The sequence below is a fragment of the Nomascus leucogenys genome, chromosome 11 (assembly GCF_006542625.1).
Source record: "Nomascus leucogenys isolate Asia chromosome 11, Asia_NLE_v1, whole genome shotgun sequence".
In the NCBI taxonomy this organism is placed as follows: domain Eukaryota; kingdom Metazoa; phylum Chordata; class Mammalia; order Primates; family Hylobatidae; genus Nomascus; species Nomascus leucogenys.
This window is the reverse complement of record NC_044391.1, coordinates 48,950,038-48,962,610: the sequence shown is the minus strand read 5'-3', so window position 1 is coordinate 48,962,610 and position 12,573 is coordinate 48,950,038. Positions and strand designations below refer to the sequence as shown.

Sequence of the window (12,573 nt, the reverse complement as noted above, 5' to 3'; positions counted from 1 at the left end):
CCTTGAAAGATTTCAGTGAATGATAGGAAAAAAATTCTTTTAGAACATTATTTGTATACTTACAGAGACTCTTGAAGTAATGATCTCTTAATAAATATTTGTTGAACAATTATTTAAAGTTTTATTACAAAAATGGCTTGATTGTTTTTCTTAATGTAACAAATCAGTAAACTTAAAAAAAAATTCTGCTGTCCTTTTCTGTATGCCTTTGCAGAAGAACTAAGATCAGTAAAATCACACAATTCTTAATAATTATGTATTCAAAATTGATTCTTTACTGAATATTATGTGCAAGGGACTGAACACATACAAAATTATAAAGAACCATTGTTTCATAAATCTCTTGCTTGCCTAAAAAGTTAATTCTTTTAAATTTCATTGTGAGCCAGTTTTGAATTATTAATGGGGTAGGAAATAGTGTAACAACATTAAAATTGAATTCCATTCAATTCTTCCATTTAAGCTTCCATTCTTTAAAATAAATGTAACTTACACCAACATTTCTTAATGTTTTTAGAACCTTCTGGTTTTAGCATACTTCCCATCAAGTGAATATATGAAAAAAGTTTTTAAAATTCATGAATAGCCTGTTACTAAAAATAAAATAATGAAATCAGACAACTACTGACATAATCTAGTATTAATAGTTTGAAAGCCTTATTTAAAAACAACTTATCCTAATCTTCTAGCCTTTTTGCTGGTGAAATATCACAGAGACTTCCACTTTTATCTGTGTCATAAGTGAATCCTCTATCCATATATTTTTTTGGCTTTCAATATGAAAATTAATGGTCTTCACATAATCATGGCTTTTTTAACATTGACATCTCTAGTTACGGAATTTACTCACTGCAAGTAATAGGGTAGTCTTTTTGACAAACTTAGAATTCTCCTTCCTTGGTCCTGTGTAGATGAGGGCAAAAAAGGATTGACATTTCTTTGCTAGCCAACAAAATGTTTCCCATCAGTATCAGTATTTATACTTCCTAGAACTTTGATAATTCTTCATTGAATTCAAATAGTATGTGAAGAAGAAATACCATAGAATTTGAAAGAAGGGACAACAGTGGGGACTTTAAATGAAGTTTAACTTTATTCATGTCTTAAACATAGGGACCAGATTAATGATACATATTCAAGTGTTAGGACAACATCCTTGTCCAGTTCAAAAACCTTGCCTTTAAAACTACCTTTATTTAACATTTTAATATTTTAAGTAGAGTATGCTAGTTCTCTCTTCACTGACGGGGGGAAAAAAGCAGTTAAAAGTCTTAAAAATGTAAGAGGAAAATTATATCCATTTCTATTTTACTTGCCAAAGTTTGTTCTTTTTTTAAAGTTGAAGAAAAATGGAGATATAAAGTAAAACAGAGCTATAGCTGTATTTGCTCTTACAGAATATGTGATCTTCAGAATTGATCTCTCAAGTTTAATGAGATTTGCCTTTCTTAGAAAAAATATAACAAAAATAAGAACATCAAGTGAATTAAAATATATCATTTTAAAAATCTGCTTGATGAAGAAACAGGCCTATATTTGTAGTTTTTAATTGAAAAAGTTTACCTCAAACTTTGCTATGTTATCCACTTGTGTAGCATTACAGAACTAGAGCCAATATCCCAATATTAGTAGATTGCTTTGGAATCATACAGTACCTTTTCAGAATGCTTATACTATTGTCATGATGAATTAGAAAACAATTGTCATAGCAAACCTGAAAATTCTTTTCCATCTAACCTTAAAATCCAGAAAAAAACTGTGTGAGGGTATTCCAAGATGACTTTAACCATGCATTACTTCAGGTTTTATTTTTTAAATCATAACAAACTAAGAATGAATCCCTTATTTAGAGTGGGCTTTTATTTTTAGTACTGGTCAGTTAGAAGGTATAGCCATTTTTTTAAGGGTTGTGAGTGGTATTACATTTTGATCAGTTATAGAATGAGTTACACAACTCAAAAGCTTTAGGTAATCAAAAATTAAGTTTGTTTTCTTTCCTGTTCTAGTTACCGGTTTACTAAAATAGTGAGCATACATGATCACTTGAGAATTGGGCTTCTGGAGCACCTGAACAGAAAGGGAGTGGTTCATATTCAGCATTACAAAAGACAACTTTCTCTTTTTGAAGGGGATTACTTTGGCTATTTTCCAGGTACTGGGGAAATTCCAAATGCATTACAAGTTATTGGGATGGCTATTAATTATTCATTTCCTAAAATATGTTGACTGAAGACTTGAGATTTGGTTATATAATAGAACATTATTTGACTTCATCAATTTATAAAAAACTTATGTAGAAATTTAGCAAAATACAAAATTGAGACTCTTACATGCAGCAGTTATATTTTTTCAGAGAACTCTAGAAACATCAGGCTTATTAGAACATACTTAGAAGTACTTTCTGAAAATAATGGAAGAGCAATAGAATTTGTGCATGTGTATATAAAGAAAAGTTATGTGCAATGCATTGCATCTTTCCAAGTAATTACATAACAAAAGAAAATCATTTTGCATAATATTTCAGTTTTAGGATATTAGGTTAAGGAAGAGTATTTATAACTAGAGAGTTTTTAATAGAGAATTAATACTTTAATAAAGAATGCATAAACCATTCAAATATTTTTATAAATAATTCTTCAAGGCATAATTAATGGCCTGAATATATTGAACCATATCACAGAGTGTCCATTGGATGAGACATTTGATTATTTAGAATAATTCTTCTTTAGGATTTTTATGTCTGCTTCGAGGTTGAAGATTTAGGGGAAATGATCTTCATAAAAATATATTTCCAAACATATTTCCTTTGCATACCTTTTACTTACGGATTTATCTTGATAGTTGTTGGGGAAATCATAAGGGTTATTTTCCTTCATTAGGAAAACCTCTTTAGGCATTATTTGGACTTTTATTTTTGAACATGGAGAACTTTGGGCTGCATTCGAATTATCACAGGGTGCAATTCAGATCTCATTTTAGTCAAGTTTTTTCTCACCGCTCTAAGTCTCTCTAAGGACTACTTCTAATCTTTCTACTGTACAAGTTCCCATCCATTCCACATACCTGATTGAGTGTGCCCGATATTGTGATAGACCCTGAGGTACAAGGGTGAATAAGACATAGACTCTGCTTTCAAGTGCAGTGTAACTGAGTTCAAGGTATCAAGTTAGCCCAGAGAAAGGAATATTTGTTCTTCCTTGATACACAGAGGAAGATATGACATTTAGAAGAGATGTTGAAATAAGCATTTAAGAATAAATAGGAATTTCTTATAGGGGATAAATATTCTAAGAAAGGCAAGAGTGCATGCAGTCTCAATACATTAAACTAAGGAATATGTCTTAAGATGCCTAATTCAAATTCGAGTACTCTTATTACTTGCAGTTTCCCATATAAAATATATATGAAGGCACAAGTAGAGAACCACAAAGCCAGTTCGAAACCACAAAACCACTTAGCAGTCACTTCTTACTAAATAATTGTCTTGCACATACAATAGCCATTCTTACCACTCCTGGTGGATCAGCTTTTCATAATAGCTCATGTCCTAAACTTTCCAACAGTCATTATATCATAGTGAATTCCAAAAGTCTACTATATATTAAATATGAAATTTAGTTTTTTAATCATTACTCATGGATCAACTTTTCATAACAGCTCATGTCCTAAACTTTCCAACCAGTCATTATATCATGGTTAGTGAGCTCCAAAAGTCTACCATATACTAAATATGGAATTTAGTTTTTTAATCCTTAAATTTTCAAATGCTGTTGTCAGTTTTGTGTGCTAATAACTTACATAGGAGCAGTTGAAAATATTTAAATATAAAAATATTTAACCTAGTTAATAAGTACATTTACTTGTTAATATAAATTTTTTTCTTTTTCTCTTTTTCATTAAAAATTGGAACTATTTTTAATGAAGTCTTTTTCTTTAGTCCAACTATTGCTTTATTTTTAATATATTTAAATTCTACGCAATTTTAGGACCAACAGTAGGTACCATTATGATATAAACAAAAATGTGGCTTAAGAAATATGTTTTATGAACAGTCACGTAGCCTCATATTTGGACCTTATTATATGAGTGATAAATTTTAAGATCTAGTTCTCCTGAAACACTGAAGTTTTGGCATTTGTCAATGTGAGGCAGTCGAACTCCAATAAATTAACAGGGGCATAGCTCCAAATGGCATGAGACTGGTAGACATGTCACAAAACTTGTAAGTAGCCACAAAAATAACATACTAATACTGTTTATATAATCTCTTTCGTTTTTCATGATACATTCATATATATTCTCAGTTTTTATTAAGAACAACCATGGCTGTTGCAGGAAGTTTTGTCCTGTTTAACAGTCCAGGAAGCATTGAGAGTAAGAGATATTCACATAGGCACAACACGTATCTGATTTTTAGTCCATATTATAATATATCACTCAGTAAAGTGTCTTACAGGATAAAAGGGAAGTTTTCTACTGCTACCGACACATGGAAGGTTTTTAAAACATATATGTCTTTAAGAAAAGAATTGTTTTGGGATAGTCTCATCTGATAGGAAAATGATTTTTTTATAGTAGAAGAATCTTTGAGATAGATACTTCAGAACTGATTATTTTCATTACTGACCTTATAAAAATTATACATTTTTAATTTTATGTATTTTTAATTTTTATGGGTACATAGTAGGTGTATACATTTGGGGGTACATGAGATGCTTTGATACAGGAATTCAATGTATAATAATCACATCAGGGTAAATTAGGTATCCATCACCTCAAGCATTTATCCCTCCTTCATGTTTCAAATAATCCAATTATGCTCTTTTAGTTATTTTTAAATGTACAATAAATTATTGTTGACTGAAAATTATCTTTGTTCATTTAAACATGGTATTTAATTGCAGCCAGTCCAAGTAACTAGTGTTCTTATAATTGTCAAAAATGTTCATGTTCTAAGATAGCCTCATGTGAAAATGTTAAATAATGAATTGCATAAAGTAATTACTAATCAAACTACATTATGACCAACTTTAAGAAACTGGCTTCAGTCAGGTGCAGTGGCTCACACCTGTAATCCCAGCACTTTGAGAGGCCAAGGTGGGCGGATCACTTGAGGTCAGGAGTTCAAGACCAGCCTGGCCAACATGGTGAAACCCCGTCTCCACTAAAAATACAAAAATTAGCCAGGCATGGTGGCATGCGCCTGTAATCCCAGCTACTTGGGAGGCTGAGGCAGGAGAATTGCTTGAACCTGGGAGGCAGAGATTGCAATGAGCTGAGGTCGCGCCATTGCACTCCGCACTCCAGCCTGGACAACAGAGTGAGACTCCATCTCAAAAAAAAAAAAAAAAAAAAAAAAATAGAAACCGGCTTCTTTTTTCTGCCAGAATGATGACATTGAATACTGATATAACATCACGTGGGGCGTGGCAGTATTTTTTTAATTGCTTGATTTTTTTATCCATTTATGCCTTGAAATTTACCAAAAATTATGAGAACTTTGAATATTTTAACTGGTCTTTATACCATTTTAAGAACACATTGGCCGGGCATGGTGGCTCACGCCTGTAATCCCAGCACTTTGGGAGGCAGAGGCGGGCGAATCACGAGGTCAGGAGATCGAGACCATCCTGGCTAACATGGTGAAACCCCATCTCTACTAAAAATAGAAAAAAAAATTAGTCGGGTGTAGTGGCGGGCGCCTGTAGTCCTAGCTACTCGGGAGGCTGAGGCAGGAGAATGGCGTGAACCCAGGAGGCAGAGCTTGCAGTGAGCCAAGATTGCGCCACCACACTCCAGCCTGGGCGACAGTGCCAGACTCCGTCTCAAAAAAAAAAAAAGAACATACTGACTCAAGGTCTGGTGCAGTGGCTCACGACTGTAATCCCAGCACTTTGGGAAGCCAAGGCGGCCAGATCACCTGAGGTCAGGAGTTTGAGACCAGCCTGGCCAACATGGCGAAACCCCAACTCTACAAAAAATACAAAAATTAGCCAGGCGCGGTGGTGGGTGCCTATAATCTGAGCTACTGGGGAGGCTCAGGCAGGAGAATCGCTTGAACTCGGGAGGTGGAGGTTGCAGTGAGCCAAGATTGTGCCACTGCACTCCAGCCTGGGTGACAGAGTGAGACTCCATCTCAGAACAAAAAATAAAATGAACATATTGACTCCTAATGGTATTTTCAAGATGAGGGTGGAAAGGATGGTATTTTTATGAGGGAGAAATATCGGACATCATCTTAGTTTTTCAACTAATATGATTTGTGTATTAGTAGAAGAATTATATTGACTATTGAATTTATGTATTTATATGTGTTTATACAAATTGTTAGGAAGTGTAGCTTGTTAGAATATATGTTTAACAAATAGAATGTTTATTTGGGCCCACTTAGGACTAAATAGCTTAAATTTAAATATTGGTTATGATATCTTCACAGATAACACAGGCAAATTATCATTAAAATGATTTGTGTTTTGTTGTTATTTGTTAACATTGAGTTATAATCAGTTTGAAACCAGCATGTATCACTGAAAATAAATGCTGGTCTCTGTTTCAAGGAGTTTTTAAAAATCAAAGCAGAGGATCATTTACAAAGCAGATAGTAGATTGAATGAAAAATCGGACAAAGGGGCAGAAAAATTTGTAATAGATACTGCCCTTCTTATGGTTTAGTATTAGGTAGAAGTGCTTGAAGATGTTTTTGAGATTATTCTTTACAAATATATTTTTCCTCCATTTAGTAGTATTTCATTCAACAAAAATTTATTGACCCCTCTATGCCAAACATTGAAGGAAATGAGTAAAAATCAAGAGGATAAATGCATTAGTAAATACAGGCAAAAATTTTTTTAGTAAGCATACATTTACCGTGAACATGATCAGTGCCACGTGACATAGTGCTCAGTGCTGGAAATATAAATAAGAATACCCTGGTACCTGCTCTCATGGAGGTCTCAGTTCATTTGGCAAAACAAACTAAAAATTAAAGTTACAGTATATTATCAAATAAGTGCTGTAATAAAAGTAAGCAGTAAGCATTAAGGAAACATACAGGAGAAAACACTGTAAGGAAATCTAAGGGAGGCTTCCCAGATAGGATGCCGGAATCTTGATGGATTTATAGAAGTTAGTAAGGCCAAAAAAAAAAGTACATTTCCAAGTAGATGGAGTAATGTTGCAGACTTTCAGAGTGAGAGAGTATGTGGAGGAATGACTAATTAAATAAAGCTGGAACAGTTGAAAAGGGTATTGACAAAGGATGAGGCTACGTAGATGAGCAAAAGACAGACCCTTCTAAGAATTTGGGCTTCCAATCTGTAAGCAGGGAGAGCCGTTAAAGGATTTATAGCAAGGAAGCAACATGATGAGATGTTCATTTTAGGGAGAGCACTCTGGATACTATTGAAAAGCTAAAAAATGTTCAGTTATACCTGTAAGCTCTTTCCAAGATAAGAGTATATGTGAATAATTAAGTTTTAACAAAGTTTAAGAATTACTCACGTTTGTGCAACTTGGTTCTTTTGAAATATTTGTAAATTAGGTTCTTTATATAATTGCATTAACAGACAATAATGGAATGTTACATTCTTAGCATAACCCTGAGCTAATCAAATATAAGAAGTGGAAAACTATTGATAATTGTTGGAAATTCCTATCTGACCTCTCCTTTGTCTGACTATTTAATGTTGATCTTATTTTGTACTAAATCAGATGATACTAAGTGATGGCATTTACCCTGTGTGTAGCTATGATGCATTCTAAATTGCCTGGATCTCCCTCTAGTGCTGGGTTTATAATTAAAAGGACATATAATACAAAGGAAGAAGAGAAACTGAAATTCAAAAGGAGTATAAGATTATGAGAGAGGTTGAGATCTAAGAGGTAGAAAGTTAGGGAAGCATCCTTTCTCTTAATTGCCTCCTACACTGTAGCATACCTCTCTTTCTCCTGCTCACATATATTAAAAAGTTCTACTGCTGAAAATATGTATATGACTCTAAAGGCCTATATAGCTCACTCCAAACATTTTAGCTGTTTTTATTATTTTCATTGCCTAAGAATTATATAATCGTAAATTCCATGACATTATAACCAGTTCTCCCTTTTGCCTTGAGGTAGGGGCCAGGCTAGCAATTTATAATAAATAATATTATTTTTATTATATAGAAAGTTTCTAAATAGATATTATTGACTACTTCAGTAAACATGTCGATTTATAATTGAAACCACAAAATTGAGTACCATAATTATTCTAAAAAACTAAGTAAACGTTGACTATGCTTATTTTGGAATTTTAGCTGAACAATGCATAGTATATAGTCGTAATTTATGGCATATAAGTTATCTGTATGAATTCAACAGGCTGAACCTTTCATAGCTACCAAACCTATCTAACTTAATACAAATGACTATAAGCAAGCTTCAGAAAGCTTTGATTTCCATTAATGTGAATCCAGGCTCTCATAAAAGTGAGTTTCTACTATTTTCCATGCAAGCAACTAGCTTCCTTGCAGCACTTTGCCACTTAATTCCAACACAAATATCGTCCTACAGCAAAAAACATTTACTTATGTGACCATATGTCTGTGTTAGTCATTGCATGTTATAGACATCTGATTGATTGAGGTCCGGACATCTGGATTTGTGTTGAAGTCAAATTATAGGGATCATCACCTTAAAATTATTCCAACTTGAGATAAAATGTTATGGAAAAATTGTACTTCTGCCATGTTTTATTTTAAATATGAAATTTTTTAATTCGGAATTGGAAAGAGTTGGGAAATTAACTTGCTTATAGTTTTTATTTTGCCATAAAGGAAAATTGCATCATTTATGAAATTAAAAAAGAGCTGGAAGTGAGAACCCACTTACCAGAGTTCACATACTAAAGTTTGTTCTCTCAGGCTCAAGTAATCTGTACTGTCTCTTCTAAAAATGGTTGACCATATGGAAGGTTTAAAGGCTGCTCTTTCATGATAAATAATTGACAATGGAAGCCGTAAATACCTCTATTAAGTTAATTTCTTGCTTGCACTCTATCTCAGTTTTTACCTACTCAGGCTAATTTGCAGGTGCCTGGGATGAGTAGACAATCCATAATTTCTACCAATCAACTAAAAGAAGGAAAGAAAACTGAGCTTCTCTCCCAGTTACCAGGTAGTTTGCTGTGGTTAAAATTAATGCAGATTTTACAGCAGCAGATATTAGCATTTTTATTTATTATAAGTAATTATTTTGAAATTTGGGAAATGAATAGTTGAGTACATCATTTGAGTGTTTATTTGACCAGTTATTAGTGCAAGAAACCATCACTTAAATGTTCTTTATGTGTTATAGCAAATCAATTTGTTTCTCTCTTCGTTTTAATGTGTTTTAAGAAAAATTCATTATGATTACTTTTACTTGAAAATATATTTTATTTTTTGCAGTGTTTGAGCAACACACCTCCACTTACTGAGTATTTCCTCAATGATAAGTATCAAGAAGAACTGAATTTTGACAATCCCTTAGGAATGAGAGGTGAAATAGCTAAATCTTATGCCGAACTGATCAAGCAAATGTGGTCTGGAAAGTTTAGCTACGTCACCCCAAGAGCATTTAAGGTTAGTGTGGTAAATGCATTTTAGCAAGCGTACCTGCAAAGGTACAAAAGTTGGTTCTTGGGGATAGGGGGAGTGAAAAATAGTAGCTATTAAAATGGTTTGTGGCCCTCCAAAGGAACATAGCACATAAATAGATATACAGTACATCTGTGGTATAAAATTCAGATGTGAAGGATATGGAACAGTTTATCTGTTTTGTTTTTGTTTTTGTTTTACATCTAAATCTGGAATGGAGAGAATAATGAAAATAAAGTTGAAAAACACTGGTGTGGTACAAGAATGACTATAGAGACAGCAATGAGCATTTGTATAGTTGTTTTGGAATATAGTACAGCTCTGGAAAACCTATGTGAATATTCTATACAAATGTAAAAGACTAAATTTGGGCATGTTACTGAACTCTTAAGAACCCATTTTACTTTGAGAGTCATTATGAATTTGAAAAATTATCAAAATGAAAATAGTCTGCAAACCAAGCACTAAAAATTAAATGTACTTTCAATATAGTTCTTAAACTTTTAAGGTTATTAACATGTGTGAATTGTTACTTATCAAATAATTTATTGTTCAAATAAGAATTGAGCTGAAATTTAGCTTTATGGCTGAAATTTAGCTTTATATTGTTAAAAAAATGCCTACTTATATAGGTGAAACTTTGAGAAATTTTAAACTTGTAAAGAGAATAAGCAGTTTTAAGTCGTTATTTATACAAGTGATTTAAATGGCATTGATAGAGGACATCTACTAGACATTTTTTATTAGCTATATACTAGTTCTTAGAAAATAAAAAACAACCAGCAAATCAAAATACCTCTGTATTGTCTTCCTTAACATTCTAAACGTTGGACAAACTAGTCCAGACAAACCATCTCTCAGCTCTTACTAGCATTCTAATTGGTTTTATTTTGGTAGATTTTCTCTCTTAAAATTATGTGTAAGTAGGTTCTTGATATATGTGACTTTTTTTTCTGTCACATGATGATTCATAGTATTACATTTATTTTCAGTCTCATCCAAAAAAAAGAATACTTAGTGATTCAAAGATTAGGAAAATTGAATATGAACATTAATGTTTCTGTTACCTCTGTGATACTCATCCTCCTTTTGCACATAGAAACTAAGAGCCTAGAGTAGTTATCTTAAAAATGCTTTCGGATACATAATTATCTTTATGTGGTAATATAGCAAGGATGAGAACCTGCCTTACTGTCTACCTACCAGACATTTATAGGAGGAGGCAATAGGAATACCTAAAGCTAAGAATTAAGGACATCTGGAAAATCCTTTGACAAATAGTGAAACAACAATTAATGACAATGAAATCTATGACCAAAGATCAATACATTTTTATATATTAAGGATTACATGTGTTGATCTATTTTGTCCCAGATAAGCTTTGTTGAGTGCTTCCTAGGAATGCAAAGCAAAATATAATTCATAATATATTCCTGTTGTTCATGTATACAGTTTTTATTATTCACAGGAGTTATGTTCCATGAAGCTGCCATAAACACTAAAATAACAACTACTGAACCTTTACTCCTAGGGAAACTATAGGGTTTGATTCCTCCAAGCCTTTGTTCACAACATTTTCATCAACCAGACAATGTATAACTTTGTTTTGCATGTGTTTCTGTTTAAAAACAACTTGTTTAATATATATTGTTGAGTCCTTAACATTGAACTCACAGCAAACAGTGCTATAACTCATGTCTTAATGAAGCATATCTAACACATACTTTTTCTCCATAAAGCACATCACAGCTTTCTTGCATTGAGGAACACTAGCTGGCATGTTAGTACTTCATTTAGTGACCAATTTAAACACTGACATTAACAACAAAATGAACAGAAATGTGAAAAAACATAACACTAAATAAACTACAAAGGACACTTGTTTATAGATTCAGAGCTGAAACAACAAACCAAAGCATCACCTTGTTCAACCCCAGCTGGTAACATGCATATCAGGTGACTCAAATTTTTTGCCACTCTGAAAATATCCACAAATGACCATGAATTGATTTTGGGGTTACAAATACATTTTAGAAAGCAGGCAAATTCACAAATGTGGAATCCATGAATAACGAGAATCTATTGTACATATTTTTAAAAATCAACCCTGTTCCTAGAACTGATTTTATGGTTTTGCATTTCTTACAGACACAGGTAGGACGTTTTGCACCTCAGTTCTCTGGATACCAGCAGCAAGACTGTCAAGAACTGTTAGCTTTCCTATTAGATGGATTACATGAGGATTTGAATAGAATTAGGAAAAAACCATATATACAATTAAAAGATGCAGATGGAAGGCCAGATAAGGTAAATTTCATGATCTAATTGTCACCATTGTTATAATTTTGTGATACCTCTTTCTAATTTGTGTCTATTATCCTTGTAGGTGGTTGCTGAAGAAGCCTGGGAAAACCATTTAAAACGAAATGATTCTATCATAGTAGATATATTTCATGGCCTTTTCAAATCAACTTTAGTTTGTCCTGAGTGTGCTAAGATTTCTGTAACATTTGATCCTTTTTGTTACTTGACACTTCCATTGCCCATGAAAAAAGAACGCACCTTGGAAGTTTACTTAGTTAGAATGGATCCGCTTACCAAACCTATGCAGGTAAATCATGGGTTTGTTTGTTTGTTTTTTTTTTTTTTGCATTTGTTATTTTTGTAAAAAATTAGTGTTGAGTCCTTACTATAAAAATTAAGTGTTGAATTATCAAGCCCAATCAATAATGTTTATTTGTATAAAAGATTTTATAAGCTGAATACTTTGGAAATCAGTGTAACTTTTTGCAATCTTGAAAGAGCAATGTGTGTCTTATAAAAAATTCTCAAAAGGCTTTTTATAGAGGTTTATTTTTATAATATTGGGGTGAATATTAGCTTATGAAGATTAACATAATATTTCTAATTTTTTTAAACTTCAACTTTCTTTAGTGTTAATTGTAATTTTTTTTAC

At 32.6% G+C, this 12,573-nt stretch overlaps 1 protein-coding gene across 5 annotated transcripts in view; it reads left to right on the top strand.

Annotated features, from left to right (window-relative positions):
• USP15 (ubiquitin specific peptidase 15) overlaps window positions 1–12,573 on the top strand; it is a 148,738-nt gene that overhangs the window by 114,113 nt on the left and 22,052 nt on the right. For 3 of the 5 annotated variants that reach the window (XM_012510467.2, XM_012510466.2, XM_030822316.1), the window contains 3 exons: window positions 9,429–9,602; window positions 11,766–11,924; window positions 12,004–12,228. In XM_012510467.2, coding sequence (XP_012365921.1) covers window positions 9,429–9,602; window positions 11,766–11,924; window positions 12,004–12,228 — 558 coding nt within the window. Of the gene's footprint in view, window positions 1–1,919; window positions 2,153–9,044; window positions 9,157–9,428; window positions 9,603–11,765; window positions 11,925–12,003; window positions 12,229–12,573 lie in introns of those variants that run through there. The other 2 variants (XM_030822318.1, XM_030822317.1) reach the window with 2 other exon arrangements.